The sequence below is a fragment of the Camelus bactrianus genome, chromosome 2 (genome assembly GCF_048773025.1).
Source record: "Camelus bactrianus isolate YW-2024 breed Bactrian camel chromosome 2, ASM4877302v1, whole genome shotgun sequence".
In the NCBI taxonomy this organism is placed as follows: Eukaryota; Metazoa; Chordata; class Mammalia; order Artiodactyla; family Camelidae; genus Camelus; species Camelus bactrianus.
Window position 1 is genome coordinate 134,596,158 of NC_133540.1, and position 16,940 is coordinate 134,613,097.

At 63.3% G+C, this 16,940-nt stretch overlaps 2 protein-coding genes across 6 annotated transcripts in view; both read right to left on the reverse strand.

Annotated features, from left to right (window-relative positions):
• Positions 1-549: 549 nt before the first annotated feature.
• MSANTD1 (Myb/SANT DNA binding domain containing 1) lies at positions 550-15,708 on the reverse strand. The gene is made up of 6 exons (XM_074351632.1): positions 11,967-15,708; positions 11,679-11,747; positions 10,814-10,899; positions 7,245-8,669; positions 3,474-3,749; positions 550-1,998 (listed from the first exon to the last, which is right to left on the reverse strand). Exons 4-6 carry the CDS (start codon positions 7,496-7,498, stop codon positions 1,758-1,760), a joined length of 771 nt encoding a protein of 256 aa, XP_074207733.1. The 5' UTR covers positions 7,499-8,669; positions 10,814-10,899; positions 11,679-11,747; positions 11,967-15,708; the 3' UTR covers positions 550-1,757.
• Positions 15,709-15,856: 148 nt separating this feature from the next.
• Positions 15,857-16,940, reverse strand: part of HTT (huntingtin) — a 123,361-nt gene continuing 122,277 nt past the window's right edge. For all 5 annotated transcript variants that reach the window (XM_074351387.1, XM_074351381.1, XM_074351373.1 and 2 more), the window contains one exon: positions 15,857-16,650. In XM_074351387.1, coding sequence (XP_074207488.1) covers positions 16,437-16,650 — 214 coding nt within the window. In that variant the 3' untranslated portion in view covers positions 15,857-16,436. The remainder of the gene's footprint in view (positions 16,651-16,940) is intronic.

Genomic DNA, 16,940 nt, shown 5'->3' on the forward strand with positions numbered 1-16,940 from the left:
CAGGAGGTGGGCTCTGGGCAAATGCCCCTGGCTGCCCAGCTCTGCTCTCTGTGCATGGGGCGCCCAGCCTCTCCCTCCTGCAGGCAGGTCTCGGGCTGGCCTCTGCAGCCCCCGTGACCACAGGGGCTCCCGATTACTGCCAGCTGACCTCAGGGCCACTGGAGGTTCAGGTGAGCTGGTGGCTGTCACACCAGGATGACTGTGGCAACCTCCTGACAGGGACCCTGCTTCCACTCCCCATCCTCCCCAAAAACCCGAGAGTCGGCCAGGCAAAGCCAGAGGGAGCTTCGCCCACCCGCCACGCCCCCGGAGCCCCGTGGTGGGCCAGCAACTCGCTCATCCAGGGCGAATTCGACATTCCATGTAGAACAAAGAACAAAAGGGTGTTTCTGCTCACCGCCCCCTTATACAGGGTGGGCCCGTGGCCGTCACTGACTGTGCACCCTAAGAGGAATCAAGGCAGGGACAGGATGAAGCCCTCAGCCTCCAAACCGAGGCCGTGAGGACAACGGGTGTCCTGTGCTCTGGACAAACAGGCCCGTGGACAGGTTGTTGTGTATCTCGGGGGAATTTTAATAAGCCCAGATTCTTCCCATACAGAGAAAAGCACCAAACCCAGGAGTCGAGGTGTCTGTTCTTGGTGGCCAGCTGTAATCTTCTGTTGGGATGTGTCCCTGACAGCATGGACGCCCTACCAAAGTCACATGAGCAGTGGCCTCTCCCCACCTCTTCCAAACAGCTTCCCTGGAGCTGCCAAGCAGCTGTGTCCCAGGCTCGGGTCCCCGTCATACCCAGAAGACAACTCACGACTCTGCTGGACCGCTTCTTCCAGCTGCACCTGCACCGCTGTCCTCTGCAGCCTGGACCGGAAGCCCAGCAGCTGATGTGACGCCGGCGGGGGGCGGGGGGGTAAGGGCTTCTGGAAAGGCTCCACCCCCGCACCCCAGCTCCTCTCCCTCCCAGATGGGGTTCTGAGTGTGGCTGCCGAGACCTTCCTGGCCGGAGCGCTCCCCGGGCTTGGGGAGCGCAGGCCTCCCACGCGGTCGCTGCTCCGGGTGCCACGCCCCCCAGCTGTGTGTGTCTGCGGCTGACCCCTCCGGGTCTGCATCCTGTGGGCAGCCCCGCCCTCCGGGCACTTTCACAACCTGCTCTGACCTCCCTTCTCTACTCACTGGCTTGTCTCCCCAGGGCCAGGCCTCCATCTCATCCCCCAACATCCCTGGGCTGGACAATTGAACGGGGCCTTCGCTTTTATGAGTGTTGTTACAGAGGAGGACTTGGGACACCTGGCGTCTCCGGGGGAGGAACGCGGTGCGGACCCTGGGGTCTGTCCCGGGGACAGAAGCTGTCCAAGGACAGATGCAGCAGGCTCAGGCAAGGGAAAGACCTGCCTCGGAGCTCTCTCCACCTGCCTTGCTCTCAGATTGACCGACCTGCTGCCTCCCTCCAGGCCTGCGCCCGTGGGCTCTGCTATCAGGGAGTGATGGAAATTACACGTTTAGCATCCAGAGCTGTTTCAAGTACCATCAAGAGTGAGGGTGCTGGAGAGCAGGTTCTGGGATGTTCCCACGGGGAACAACCCGGAGTTAACCCTGGAGTGCTGGCCCTGAGCCCAAGGCGGGGCTTTAATGCTGCAGGCAGGGACTCGAGAGCCCCTTGGAAGGAAGTTTCCCCCAGGGCAGCCAGGGCTGTGAGGGGGCAGGCGGGCGGGCCGAGGGGGCGTGTGCCAGCAGAGCCCCGCCAGCGCCAGCGGCGGCCTAGACGCCGGCCTTGGCGATGATCTTCTCGAGCAGGCCCATCATGCGTTCCTGCAGCTGCAGGCCCTGCACCTGCAGGATGTTCTGCTGGTCCAGCACGCGGCGCACCTCGCGGCAGGTGTCCTCCATGGCGCGGCCCAGTCGGCGCTGCTCCTCCAGCATGGCTTCCAACAGCCGCAGCTTCTTCCTCTGGAAGTGGCAGCCCTGCCCCTTGCGTTTCTTCACGGGCCGCTCGTCCGACCTGGAAGGACAGCACCGGTGTGTGGACAAACAGGGCCCAGGGCGGGGGAGCCAGGCCCTCCCCAGGTGACACAGTGGGCAGACTTGGGGGGTGGGGGCGCCCTGCCACGAGGGCACCCCAAACCCGCGCTGGGCGGGTGCTCGGGGGAGAGGCCACCCCAGAGCGGGACAAGGCTGGGTGGGAGGGGCTGCTGGGCAGAGTGCCTCCCCTGGGAAGACAGAGGCCACCAGTCCCAGCCGGCCTGGGGCAGATGGGGAAACTGAGGCCTCTGAAGGAAGGGCCTGGGCCCCTCATCTCCCAGCAGCCTGTGGTGAGGCCAGCATGCCCTGGGGGTGGAGGCAGGGGGACAGGCACCCACAGGGGTCAGGCCACAGGCTGCCCCCCAGGACCAAAACCTCTGGTGGGCAGGCAGTGGAGGAGCCAAGGCCCACAGCCTGCACTCTGCTGGGGGTGGGGGGCACCCCGGGTCTAACTGGCCCCCACTGGGAGGCAGGGAGCTGCCAAATCCCACCAGACCCCCAGGCCCTGCCTGTCCCCTGGCCCCAGCCCTGCACTTCCATGCAGAACGGTGACCCAGCCAACCTCAGGGGCAGCCGTCAGTCTGGGAACTCAGCTCAATCCCCATAAACCTTAGGCTTCCCAAAGACACTTCTGTCAGAGGCCTCTGCTGAGAAATGCCCCCAGGAAGGGGCACTGGAGCAGCAGCCCTGACACGCGGGTGTCAGACTGCAGGGACGCCCAGAGGTGCCGTCCCCGCCTGCACGTCTGGCAGCTCAAACCCACACCCTTCCCGTTCTCTTCCCCACTGGCCAACTCCTATTCACCCTTGAAAGCCCAGCCAAACGCCACCTCCCGACACCCCGGCCCCACACCACAGGGGTGTGTCTCCCGCACACTGTCGAATGGCATCTTGAGGTTGGCCCACGCCCAGTGGGACACAATGGACGGCACATGGGCCGGGCCCGCCCACCGCAACCAGGCTCCAAGGACCCCCTGGGGGCTCAGTCTGACACCCCTCCCTGGTGCTGAGGACTGGCCGGCCAGCCAAGCGCAGGGGGAAGGGACCCCAGGGGACCCCAGACCCATGGTCTGCTTGGGGTGAGGGGACCCTGAGAGCTGGAAGCCAAGGGGTGGGCCAGGTGCCCAGGTCTGTTCTGGCCTCCACAGTGCCAGTCCTCCCTGGAGAAGGTCCTGATTTATCCCCATGTTACAGAGGGAGACTGAGGCCCAGAGAGGTCAAGGACTTTCGCAAGGCCCAGCAGTGACAGCCAGGAGACGATCCCAGTCTGCGGACTCGGCAGCCGGGCTCCAGGGACCACCTGCCTTCCTGCCCTCGGCCTCCCTGTCCCCGGAGGCTTCTGCACACCACCTGGGCCTCCAGGGACGCGGTCGCCACGCCCCTCGCAGCTCCCAGCCCCTCCTCCTCCGGCCTGGCCCTGCTGGCTCGCGTGGGGGCGGGAGGAAGCGCACACTACCTGAACTTAAGGGACAGTAAGCTGGAGGAGCTGTCGGAGCCATCGTCCTGGAAGCGGCCTTCGTAGGAGCACTGGTTATACGGTAAGTACAGAGGGGTGGACTTAGCAGACGGCGACAGGGACGCCTCGGTCTGGGACGTGGACGGCCCCGGCTGCTGGCCGTCCGGCACTTTGCCATCACAGGACTCAGGGACCTTGGCCAGAATCCTATCAATGGCTAGGTAATAGGGCCAGTCGGGCGGGACGGACTCGCTATCTGTCATGCATTTTAATTTCCTGAAACGAGAGACACAAGAGCCAAGGGTGAGAAACAGCCGGTCCTGGCCCTGCCCCGCCGGCCCTCAGCAGAGGGGCCCTCGGGGCTCCGGACCCGGGAGCCGCGTGGCACAGGTGGGAGCCACTCTCGGCCTCCTCAGAAAAATCGGCCAGGCTCCAGGCCAAGGTGACAGTGGACTTAGGAAGAATTCAGTCTCAGGACCTACAGCGCCTTGGATGCGGAGAAGGGAGAGCGCACCCCGTGCGGACAAGGCGATCTGTAAGTGACGGACCTTGGGCTGATTCCTACCACCCTCTCTTTGCTTTCCTGTTTCCTGAACTCTGCAGTGAACAAATACTGCGTTTAAATAAATTAGCCAACAACAGTAAAATCCACAACACAGACATGGGCGTAAAATGCGATGAATAACGCAATGCGATAAATGTGCTTTTCTAAAGAGGACGCCTCAGGAGCAAGAAGCTCAGGAGCCAGGGGCACAGGCTTCAGTGTCCAGCAGATCTGAGTCTGTGTCTGTCTCCACCACTTTGCTGTGTGACTGTGGGCAGGTTCATTAACCTCTCTGAGCCTCCATTTTCACACCAGTAAAATGGGGATGACCAAAGAAGCGAGCTCCTCAGACAGCTGTTGGAGGATTTAAGGAGACAACGCCCGGTGCCTGGCAGACAGCAAGCCGTCCAGGTACCGCTCTTGGCTGAAGGTGGCAGGAGGAGCAAGGCTGGGCCTGACGGACTCCCTTCCCACTGCCTGACACCCCCATCGCTACTCAGACCCCAGGCCGAGGGGCTGCAAGGCACAACTCTGCCCACCCGGGCCTGGCACCCTGCCCAGCCCTGCAGACAGGCCCTGCAGGCCCCTGGGACTTGGCTGTCCCCTGGGAGGTGAGGGGTGGGGAGATGGGGCCACAGGACAGCAGGGCAGCCCGGGCCAGGCCAGCAAATGGGGGCGGTGAGGGCTCTCTGCCTCCTGAGGCCCAGGGTTGCCTGTGCCCTCAGCCTCAGTCTGCAGACCCCCCATTCCTGACCCACATTCCTCCCAACGTGGGAAGACCTTCAAGCTACAGAGTGACCCGTGGCCAGGTGGCTCCTGTCTCCTAACATGGGTTTTCTGCTAGGATGTGGCCGTGGTCACAGCGCTCACTGGAAATAATGAGCTGACCCTCTGAAAGAATCACCCCTGGCGGGGGGGCCTGTGGCTCAGGCAGCAAGCAGAGGCTGGCCATGGCGGGAAGTGGCCACCTCAATAGCCACTGAGCAGTGTCCTCAGCAGGAAGCCAGGAACAGACCATGTAGGGACGGCCACGGGACCGCTGCCCACCAGGAGGCTGTGCACACACCAGGCACAGGGGCAGATGACTGCACCCTCCGCCTGGGCTCCCCCCAGCCCTCTGGGACCCCCAGCTCCTGTTTGCCCACCCCAGCCAGCCCACTCCTTGTAGAAATGAGGAAAGGCCTGTCCCTAGTGCAGGAAGCCCCTAAATGGTATTCCAGTGAAGCACGCTCCACGGAACCAGGCCACCGCCCAGGCTTCCTTAACTGTCAACCTTAATATGTAAAGAGCTACTATGGAAAAATAAGAAGAGCCTTTGCTGTGGGAAGCTCTGGCTGTCAGGGGTGGGGAGATAAAGAATGAGTCAACCAGCCAAAGCCTGGGAAGGGCTGTGCGGCCTTGGGCAAGTCCCCCTCCCGCTGTAGGCCACAGTCTCCCCCTCAGCGAGTGGGACCTGGAAGGGGCTGCTGTGTACAAGTGTTTCACAAACTGTGAAGTGCTGTACACGTGTGCAGCCTGCACCCCAGGCCGGACTGCAGTGGCGGGCATGGAGGCTCCAGAGGAGGCCAGGCCCCGCTCTGCCACACCTGCATCTCCTGTGGCCTCCATAGCCCACATCCCCACCTCCCAGAGTGGAACAGAATCCTTCCCCTGGGACCCTGATGAAGGCTTTCAGGGTAAATAACGAATAACCTGGCCAGACACCAATCAGAGCCCATGAGTTACAGAGTCAGAGAGGAGGCCAGTAAAACAGCCAGCGTCACCTCTGCGGCCCCCTCCTCGCCAGGCACCGAGGGGCGCTGGTGAGCGGTGGGGCGGGGGCGTCTGCGTCCGTGCCTGCAGACAGCTCAGGCCTCCTGTCAGGAGTGGGTGGCTGGCATCTAACCTCCTCTACCTGAGTAACTCTGATGCCTTCGGACCCCAGCAGCTGCCTCCTTTCCGCCCTAGGGCCTGGCTGGGGTCGAGGCTGTGGGTCAGAAGTGGCCTTTGGATGGCGCCAGGCTTGGGACCTGGTCCTCCAAGGGCCAAGAAAAGTTAAATTGATGCAACTGAAACAGGCTTTGGTTGTTCAGGACCATGGGGAGCAAGCCTCTGCATGTCTCCATGCTCCAGAGGGGCCCGGAGCCACAGGCCCTGCAGGAGGGGTGAGGGTCTCTCCTTGTCTATTTGCGGGGGAGGGTCCTCTCACCCCTAGAGCGTGGTTCAAGGTGCCCAAGGCCAGCCCGCAGGGCCCAGTCCGCATGCAGCCCTGGATGGATCTCGTTCCCCTGCCCGTGGCAGCCACAGCTGGGACCAGCTGGGCCCCTGCACGTCCTCCTGGGACAGCCTCCCCCCACCTCCAGACACGGGCAAGCCGCCCAGGCCGCCCACAGGGCCCGTGCTCATGGTGCCACTCTCCCCAACAGCCCTCATTCTGGCTTGATGTTTACCCTGCCCATGACCCTCTCCACACTTGTGACCTTGGCCCTGCCCATGACCCTCTGCAGATCGACCTGGGCCCCACACTCCGAGCTGCTGGGCATGTGGGGCCACACTGCTCCTTCCCGGACGCCAGCACTGCCCTCACTGCCTGGAGCCCCGTGCTTGGCCCTGACTTGGTTTTACCAAGGATGCCAGGGCAGGGGGCCAGTGTGGGACAGGGCAGGGGCAGAGATGTGTCCTTCCACAAATGGGGCCCATCCCAGGAGCGGGAGCCCCCTGGACACTCGAGGTTTCCCCATGAGCCCTCCACACCCCGCCCCGGCCCTGAGGCCAGTGCTGCACGGTGCTCACAGCTGGCTTGGCGGATGCTAAGATGACAGCACATGGGGACAGGCGGACTCACAGGCCGGGCAGCTGAACCTCCTTCACACCTCCAGCCTCGGGTTCCCTGTCTGCACAGCAGTGCCTGCCACTCTGTGGCGCCTGTGCTGGCCCTGGGTCTCCCCGGGGCGGGTGTGTGCAGGCCAAGAGGGTCACTTGTGGGGCCCAGGGGTAGGGCAGTGCCAAAGGTGCCCTGGGGGTGTCCCTGGCCCAGGGAAGCGGGATCAGTCCCAGCCCTGCCCTCGCTGGGCCTCAGTCTCCCGACCTCCCCGCCCCCCAGTGACTTCTGCAGGCCCCTTCTCAAGTATAGGAAGCCAGAGGGGACCCACGGGGCCCGGCCTGGCTGGGACCCTCGGCCTTCCTGACTCAGCTCCGGGGACGCGGAGCAGCCCCGCAGCCCACGCTGGGCGGGGCGCTGCGCCCACCTGTACTGGAAGGTCATGTTGGTGATCTTGATTTTGATCTCCTCACCCAGCCGGCGCTCGCCCGTCATCTCCAGCAGCCTGCTGGCCATCCGCTCATACACCTTGGCGTTGCGCTTGGTCTGCTTCAGCTCCTCGAAGAACTCCTCCCAGACGAGCATGAGGCCGCGCATCTCGGCGTCTGTCCAGTTGCGGGCCCGCCGGTGCTTCTCCGCCTGCGGGGACGCGAGGTAGCCGGGCACCTCGGCCGCGGCCATGCCGGAGGCACCTGCGGGGTTAAAGAGCGTGCTCGCCGGCCGCCCGGGGCCTGCACGCTGCAGGAGCCCGGCTCCTGGAAGGCAGCTCCTCGCTCAAAATGGGGCCTACATCTGACAGGCAGGAATTTAGTTAAAAGCTTTTAAACGGGAAACGTCATTTTGATGTCACGTTTCCATAGCAACAGAGCAACTGCATAAGCTACAACAACAGAAACCTTTTAACTGAAAGCGCAGGAATCAGGGCCGCCCTGATGGGCCATCAATATTGCAGCGAGCAGACCAGGCCCCAAACTGGCAGCCCAGGCCCCCGGCCCTGCCTCCCACCCCAGCTCAGCCCCGGCCCCCCCAGTGAGGCATCCCCGCGGGGCAGGCCGCGGCCCCCACCTCGGCCCGGCCAGGCTCACACAGGTGGGGGGCCAGGAGCACACTGGGGTGCAGCAAAGTTTGGGGACGGGGAGACCCAGAGGACAGACAGGAAGACAGAGGGTGCGAGGGGCAGAGAAGGACACAACAGGGAAGACCCAGGAACACACCCTCAGGGACCCACAGGGACACACTAGCAGGCCACCCCCACCGACCCACCCATCCTCCGGCCAACATGCTCACACGTACGATATAAACGTAAAACCACCAGGCTGGGCAGGAGCAGGGCTCCAGCCACCAAGCAGACCCCTGGCTCGGCCCCGTCTGCCTGCTTCCCTCCTGCAGGCGAGACTCCTTGCTGGCCCGGGTGAGGGGGTGGGCTGAGAAGCCAGCGCGGTTCTTGAGGCCAGAGTAGCAGGAGCAGGCGGTGTGTCCGTCCCACCCAGGGCAGACCCACCGCCCTGACTGCCTGGCACCAGCACCACCCGTCACCAGCCCTGCCTCCTCCACCTGCCAGGCAGGGTGCTCCTTGGACCCCACAGAAAAGGGTTCAGTAAAGCTGAATCAAGGAATGAACAAGCGAAGGTTAATTCCCCTCCTTTCCCAGCAGGTCACCGAGACTTCGCCTTTGGACCTACTGGCAAACTCATTCATTCTTCAAAACCCTGTTCTGACATCGCCACCTCTTTAAAGTCTTCTGTTCCACTGTGCTCCTTCTTCCCTTTTTCCCTCCTGCAAACTGATCCTACCTTGAGCCAGACATTTATTTTCTGCCATCCAGTTGTGTGTGTGACCTGGGATCGGGCACCTGCAAAGGTGACAGTGATGAGAATTTGCACACTGTCTGACACTGGGCGTTGTTCCAAGCACAGGCACGTGTGTTTTCTACTTTGATCCTGATGGTGAGGGAGGTTGGCACCATATTTATCCCCATTTTCAGATGAATAGGGTGAGGGGCAGAGAGGTGGGGTCACCCTGTGGGCAAAGGGCCGAGCTTGGCTTGAACCCTGGCAGGCTGACTCGGGGCTGGGTCTGACCCTCTGCTGTGCACCCCTGGGCAGGGGCACACATGACGTAGCCAGTGCTAAGTGCTGCATGCCTGGGTCAGTGCCCCGCCGTTTCCTGGGGCTTCCTAGGAGGCCCCCAACGCTGACCCTGGACAAAGTGGCTGCTGCACTGGCTGGGGTCCTTGGCTGCCCGCCCTCAGCCAGGGCTTGACTGACAGTCAGAGCCAGGGAACATGGACGCTGACCTCCAGCACAGGACAAAGGCAGGCTTTGCAGAAGGACACTGCTGGGGAGAACTGGCCAGGCCGCCCAGCCCAGCGCACGTGAAGGGGCAGGAAAGGGGCCCCGCCTCGGCAGGCCCGGCTAGCTGGGCAGGAGGCCAGAGCAGTGGCACCTGCAGCGGCTGCAGAGAGAAAGCGCCACCTAAAGGCAGCAGGATCCAAGACGTGAAAGATAAACTCAAGAGGGGGTTTACCAGCAAGCGCCCTGTGCCTGGGGACCCGTGGCCGCCACGCGGTGCCCAGCCCCGCCCCCAGGCCCGCCGGCCCAGCGAGCCCACCTGGCACCTGTACAGTTCTGGCAGGGGCCGACCTCGGCTGGGAGGGCTCTCAGAGCCCAGGTTGAAACCCCCGCAGGCGGCAGAGGGCCCTCCTCAGGCCTGACCACACGCAGGGGCATCCTGGTCTGAGGCTGGGGTGGGGCGGTGTCCCCGACCCTGTGCCCCATGTGCCCTGCACACGCCCTCTGACACCCTGCGGGAGGGGCCAAGGCCCCAGGCAGGAGGAGGGGAGGTGCTCAGGACGGGGTGGGCCGGCCAGACTCCCTCCTCCCTGCAGTCAGCCCTGGGAGTGCAGAGGCAGAGGACAGCAGGGGCACATGTGGGCACTTGGAGGGGCTTCTGCATCCCCCCAGTGGGTTCCCAGGTCAAGGCCTGGTCCTGCCATCAGCTCTCTGTGGAAGCCACTCCCTCTCTGGGCTTCAGTGGTCCCCTGGGGACATAGGGACACCACCGCCTGGCTGCACATCACCCCCTAGGAAGGCTCACAACTGTGCTTCTCCAGGCCTGGGCACCTGGCACAGAGCACTCAGTAGTGTTTGCAGAGTGAATGAGTGATGTTAAGGCCCACCTCTTTCAGGAAGCCCTCCCACTCCTCAGGCAAAGGATTTGACCTCCCAAATGGCCCTAGAGCTGGCTCTCTGCCCCACCCGAGGACTCTTCCCCAGCCACATCCCAAAGGGCAGAGCGGGGCTGCCTCACAGGGCATCCCTGCACCAGGGTGGAAGTCCACAGGAAGGCAGGCAGAGCCGGCTCAGGGTCTCAAGCCCAGCTCCACTGACTCAGCATGTGACCTGGCCACCCCTACCCCTCAGCCTCTGTCCTCACCCACAGTGGGAGCAGCAGCTCCTGTCTGGATAACTCTCCATTGCTGGATGTGGGGCTGGTGTGCAGAGGGCCTGCCTGCACCTCCAAGGCCCTGGGGTCTCTACCCACTGCCCCTTCCCTCCCGGCCCCAGTGCTCCTTGGAGCTTTTGGAGAACTGGGCAGAAGATGGCAGCTGGCCTGGCTGGGGACGGTGATCAGTCATCAGGACAGCTGGCCCCAGTGCCTCCGAGCAGCAGCAGCTGGCCTATGGCATCACCGCCTGCGCTCAGGGCCCTGAAAACCAGGCAGCCCCAGAGGAGGCAGCTGCACACCACCCTCCCCTGCCTTCCCCTGAAGCCGACCCGTCCAGGGGAGTCGGGGGAGAAAGCTGGACTCCGTCTCTTCTCAGGCCTCAGGGGCACCAGCACCCTGGAGGCGCAGCCCTGGAGACGCTCCCTGAAGCAGAGCCCTTGCTTTGGGCCTCCAAGGACAAGAAGGGGCAAGGCTGGGAGCTCAGGGAGGCAGGGCCAAGCAGCCCCGCAGGAGGCCCTGCCTGTCCTTGGCTGGGGAGGGGCTCAGTACCTTGGCACAGCTGCATGGCCCGCTGGGCCCCTCAGTCTCTGAAGGAGAGGGAGGCAGAGGGCCCAGGGCTGGGCGCCCAGCAGCACCTGTGGGGAGAAGGGGAATCAGGCCTCAGCAGGGGGTCCTGGGCCATGAATGTGCTCAGGAGGGGCTGGTGCCCTCCAGGCCTCACTCTCCCCTGACACGGGAGCCCAGGGCAGGAAGGGGGCCTCCAGCGCCTTCCAGGAGCAGGCAGCAGGGAGCTGAGAGCGTCCCAGACGGCGAGAGAGCTGGGCAGAGGAGAGGCCCAGGGGGCGTGGGGGTGGGGCCAGGCAGGCAGGCAGGCAGGCAGGCAGGGCGGAGCGGTGGGAGGGCAGGGCAGGAGGATGGACCACCGGGCGGAGAGGGGCAATGACCCCTGCTGGCACCACCGTCCTCTCCGAGTACTTGGGGAGCCCAGACCCTTAACTTTCGGTCCTCTGCCCCGGTGGGCAGGCTCCCACCCAGACTCCACGGCTCCACTGGGCCCACCCATGCCCTGAGCACCTTCTGGGCCAGGGTGGGTGCAGGCCTGGCTGGTGGTCCCTCCCATCCCGAACTGTGTGAGCTGAAGGCCTGGGAACACCAGGCCCCTAGAGGACGCGACATGGGGGAGCACATCTGGGTGGCCCTGGGGCTTCCTGCTTGGGGGGCCAGTGGTGGTGAGCCATCCAACCAGACGGAGGACAGTTTGGGGCCCGAGAACTCGTGGAAACTGCAGGATACGTTCATTGTTTCCCCAAAGGCGTCTCAGTTGACCCCACAAAGCAGGCCCATGGCCACACTGCCCTGAGGGGTGAGGCACGGGCCGAGCCCCTCCATACCCAGAAGGTCAGTCTGTCCTCACCTGGACCAGGGCGGGGCGGGTAGAGCGTAGGTAGCCCTGAAGTCTGAGAGGCCGTCGGGGGCCCTGGAGCTGCCACAGAGGAGACAAAGTCGGGGATGTGCAGAGTGACTCAGGTGGCACTGGGGCCAGCGTGGCCGGTCCACCAGCCCCAGCAGCCAATGCTCTCCAAGCAGCTTCCTGCCCACAGTGCTCACACCTTCAGCCCACGCACAAGTCACAAGCTGGTGTCTGCAGGTGAAGACCACACTGTCCCTGTCTCCGTGCAGAGGCCAGGCTGTCTGTACCCACCTGTCTCTCTGGGCTCCTTGGTCGGGCTGCAGGCTGCCCACTGCCATCAATGCTCTGGAACTGAGGGGACTTCAGCCAACATTACAAAGCACCTGCCGGGGCAGCCCACAGCCTAGGGTCTGTCTGGTAGGAAAGCGCCTGTGCTCTGAGACCACCACCGCGCCGACTGCCGGTGCTCCCGACGAGGCGCTCACAGAGCTAGGGATGGCGCCCACGTAGCTGCGTGGAGGACTTGCAGGAGGAAGTGGTGTTTGGGGTAGGAAGAACTTACCAAATGTCTGGGGCAGCACCACCACACTGGAGCCCAGGGCACGGGGGCCATGAGCTGGACAGGGCCAGACGGGCCATGAAGGGGGCTCAAAAGCCAGGTGGTGGTCCCTGTGCGAGCCCCCCCAGGACCTATGCCAGCCCCAAACACCCCTCCAGGGCCCTGGGCCAAACGCGGAGGCCGAGATTCAGGGTGGAAACCACACAGCCCCGTGGAGACTCCGTCACGGAACCACCGCAGCTTTCCAGCCTTGTGTGCTGGGCAGAAGGGTGGCTGCGCTGTGGTCCGGGGCCGTCACAGGAAGCACCAGCTGGCCCCCAGTCCGGCACAGAAAGGGCGGTGGGCTCGTGCGGATGAGGCAGCAGCTCCTGCCTCCTCCTCAGGAGGGTCGAGGTTGTCCGTAAGCAAAGCAGGCCTCACACGGCAATTCACAGTTAAATTCTTTTCCTTTAATTTGGATGTACAATGTTTGCAGAAGTTTAAAAAATTAAAATACACATCTCATGTCAATCCTCCCCTCTCCTCTCAGAAACAGGTCTGGGCCAGGCTCCGGGGTGCACCCATCACAGCCCTGCCGGCTCCCAGCGCAGGGGGGATGGTGGGGACAGTGGGGACAGGAAGGGACAGTGCCGCGTGAGCTCAAGCCCTGCCGACAGCTGCTCCACACGGTGTGAGGCAGCGAGTAGGGACAGGTGGCCCTGCTTGGCTCACAGACAAACCACCCGCGGCAGGGGCCACTGGTCACTCAGTTTGCAACGGGAAACTCTGCACTGACTGTCCAGGGCCAGGTTGTCCCAGAAGCACTTAGGGGAAAGAAGTTCCTTCAACTGCACTAAAAAGTGACAGGCGCACGGGAAGTGTCCCCGAACCTTCCAGGCCACCTTTGGTTGTCACCACCACCTAGGGGCCCCTTCCTGCTGAGCCTGTGCCCAGGCAGCGGGGGTGGCCCCCTTCTCACATGGCCACCCCTGTGGTCTCCAGCAAGCATCGGCGGCTTTTGAGGTGGCGCCCCCACCCCCACCCCCACCCATCGCTCCAGCAGACAGAACCTCCAGGAGTCTCCCTGGCCAGTGGCTGCAGTTTTGGGCACTCACCACAGAGCACAGGACACGAGCCAGGAATAGATGCTCACGGTATCAAGAAGACACGACATCCACTCCCGCCAACCACACAGGACCAGCACACGGGACCCAGCCCCGAGGAAGTCTCCCTGAGAGCTGTTTCGGGTCTGTCCTGCCTGAGCCAATACTGGGGCTCGTCTAAGCTCCCCACGGCCCTGAGGGCTTGCAAAAGACGCCGTGAAGGGGCCTGTGTGGTGAAGGGTCCGTCAGGGCGCAGGGCCTCCTCTGATGCTACATTCTGGGTGTCTGGAGGTGTCTCAGTGCAGTTCTCTCCTCCTGGAGGGACACGTGTGCTGGCAACAGTGGGAGAGGACAGCAGTAAAGGGCACTTGGCAGCTGGAAAGGCCCAGCACAGCTCGGAGGGGTCGCGGCGGGAGGAGGCACGTTTCTGAGAAGACGCGTGCAGGTGCACTGCCAACCGACTCTACCCTGGTTTTGCTCAAACTCTTCCTGCTGATGTTGCCAGCAGGAAACCAAAAACACACTCCTTCCCCCGAAGAAAACAAAAACCTGATGGTAAATTAATGATATTTTCAACAAACTTTGGATTGGGAACACGATTTGTGCTCGCCGTAAACTTCTAGGGGAGCGTGATGCAGTCTTAACCCCTCTTGCGGAGGGCTGACCGTGTGGACTGCTCTCTCAGTGGGGTTTAATGAGCGATGACCCACTCCCGAGACATCTTAGCCAGGGAGCCGACTCCACGAGGCAGGTCAAGGGATAGTCAGCTTCTACAAAAACCGGACCAGCCACTCCTAGAAGCCTTGTGCACTTGTGCCTGGAGATACACGTGCCATCACAGGCACGCACCCACTGGCAGTGATCCCATTCAAAGACCCACACCCGTTTTGGGAGCACACTGGCAAGCCTCTGGGTTGGCACCTATGGCCAGCGCGGGGCCCCAAGCCTCCAGGTGAAGAACTGATGGTTTCAGTTCACGTGGTAAAGAGGGGACAACCAGTTAGGCCCAGCTGAGCCCAGGGTCAGGCTTCCTCAAGACAGGCCGGATCTTCCATTCGCAGTGTGACTGCAACAAGTGCAAACGTCTAAGAGGACACAACACCCGCGCCCCTCTCCCAGCTGCTGAAACAACGCGTGCGGCGAGGCAGCCGTTCTGGAGCTCTCCATGTTCATGAACGTCCTAGTGGGCTTGCTATGGGAAAGGCCGGATGACCACCAGGGCCAGATGAAAAGGGAGACGGTGGCTGATCCTCTCGCTTCTTGTTCAAAGCCGCAGTCCCTCCTCCACGGTCCTGCCCGACACGCAAGCTGTTTCTGCAGCTCGTGCCCTGGCTGGGTGAGGCGTCCGTTGGGGGCCGGGGGAGGAAAGGCTGCTCTGAGGAGGGGCCCCTGCAGCCACCCTCACGCATACACTCTGCAGCCCAGCTGGCCTCGAGCAGTGGCAGTGGGGAAGGGGCGGGTGGGGGCAGCTGGCTGCATGCGCTGCAGTGAGACGTGGGGATGCACAGACAGACGGGAGGGTAGTTAACCACACACCAGAGGGCTCCTCCCCTTCGCAGACCCTGGAAAATGGCTTTGGAATCACCTCCCTCACCAGTGAAATACCCAAAACCTGGCTGCACTTGAGCTCTTGACCAAACTGACCAGCACAATGGCGACCAACAACCGGCCCGCCTCTGGGGACCTGAAGAGCCCTGCTCCCAAGCACTCCCCCAGCCCCTGCGCTGGGTCACCGGGTCACCTGACTGTCTGGGCTGCATCTGCATTTGGTGATTTGGCTGCTCTGGGCCCCGAAACTGCTGGCCCAGGGGCCGGGCTGGGGCCAAAGGGGCAGCTCTGGGATCATTCCTGCCCTTTCCAGGTGAGCCTGCCACTCATCCAGTGGGCACAGATCTGCACTCTGCTGCACTGAGAGGAGGCCGTGGCATACAGGCTGAGCTGGAAAGGGGGCCCGGGAGGTGCTGGGGTCTCTTTGCTCTGGACCATGAGGGGCAGATATAGCCTGGTTATACCCTTGGGGCGGCTGGGCCAGGCGTGCGCCTAGGCCCCGACATGCAGGAGGGGACACGTGGGATGTGAATCCCAACCCCAGCTGGGCAGCCCCTGGGGAGACCACAGCCCAAGCCAGCTGGGGACAGGAGCCGGGGGACGACAGCGTCTCTGGATCCAACAGGCTGCTCAAAGCTAGGCGACCTGGCTGGTCAGCTAAGGGAAGCTGTCCCTTACTGGTGGGTGAAACTTGAGAGCTGTCCACGCCTTGGAGCTGCGGGTGGGCATGGAGGGGTGCTGCCCACGCACAGGAAAGCCGAGCGGGCACCTTCTCAACCCGTAGTGGGGCGGGGTGGGACTCCTGATCCGGACCTCTGCACGCTGGCCCTTGTCTAAGTTCTAATTACACGTGAGTGCATAAAGGGAGCGGTGAGAGGACCTGCCGGGCAGAGCGCGGCTCATCTTGTGGAGGGACCGCCCTGTCCACCTCCGCGGAGGCTGCAGCACCCGGCAGACTTGGCAACGCACAGACGGTACACGGGCATAGAAAGTTACCTTAAAATTAATCTCTTTACTGATATAATTAAATTTTAAATCCTGAGAAGAAAACGGAGACAGGGAGGTACGGCAAGGGGTGTCGCGCTCCCAGCCGCCCACCTGGCCCACACCATGGCGTCAAGTCCAGACGCCGGAGCGCCAAGACCCCAGCCCCCGGCCTTGCTGGGGGGCACAAGGAGAGGCTCTCAAAAGCCCGATGGCATCACCTCCCGCCTGCGGGACAGCAGAGGGGCCAAGGGCCAGCCCGCCAGGACTCTGAGCAGAGGCAGGAGCAGCTGCAACCTGGCGACACGGGCAGGCTGAACACTAGGAGGAGGGTAAACACCCGGTTAACTGGCGTCTGACACTAGCTCTAGCGTGAAGGGTTAGCAACACGGCTGCTCTTGCTCCTGTGAGGACTCAGGCTCGACCCCAAAGATCACTGCACGTGTACCCGCACACGGCCTCACGGCCCTGGCAGGGCGGGCGCGGCCCAGCGCCCTGGGTGGCAGAGGGAAGCGCACGGCGCCAAGCCACCCAGTGCAGACAGGTCCCCGAGGTCCTGGCGCCACCCTGCGGCCACTCCGTGGGCACTCAGTGCGTGGCAACCTTGTGGACATTCTGCAAACAAGTCAGCAGTCGCTGATATGGGTTTCCTGGAGCCGCCACCACCTCAAACACAGACTGGAAGGCCCTGCGGTCCAGCTCCTCCTCTATCTGGTGTCTGTAGAAGTCTGCGGCCACCAGGCAGAAAAGGTTCACGTCCACCCGCTCCAGCTTGCCCATTCTGCTGACCACGTGGGGAAGGCTGGAGGGCAGTTAAGGGAGCAAGGCTGCAAGCAACGGGAGACGGCCTCCCTGTCCTGACCGGGGACGTCCCACCCTGACCCAGGCTGAGAGGCTGGGCCGGCCCGAGCGCCAACAGTGGCATGGATGGGACGGGCCTGGGCCTTGCCAGCAGCAGCTGCCTCCTACCTGGGCTCCTGCCGGCAGGAAGCCGGAGCCCTGGGGAGGCCGCTCCTCTCAGCAGCACTTACCTGGCCCAGTCCCCCACACAGCGCCGGCGGCCGGCGCCCTCGCAAGCCCTGCTCCTGCACC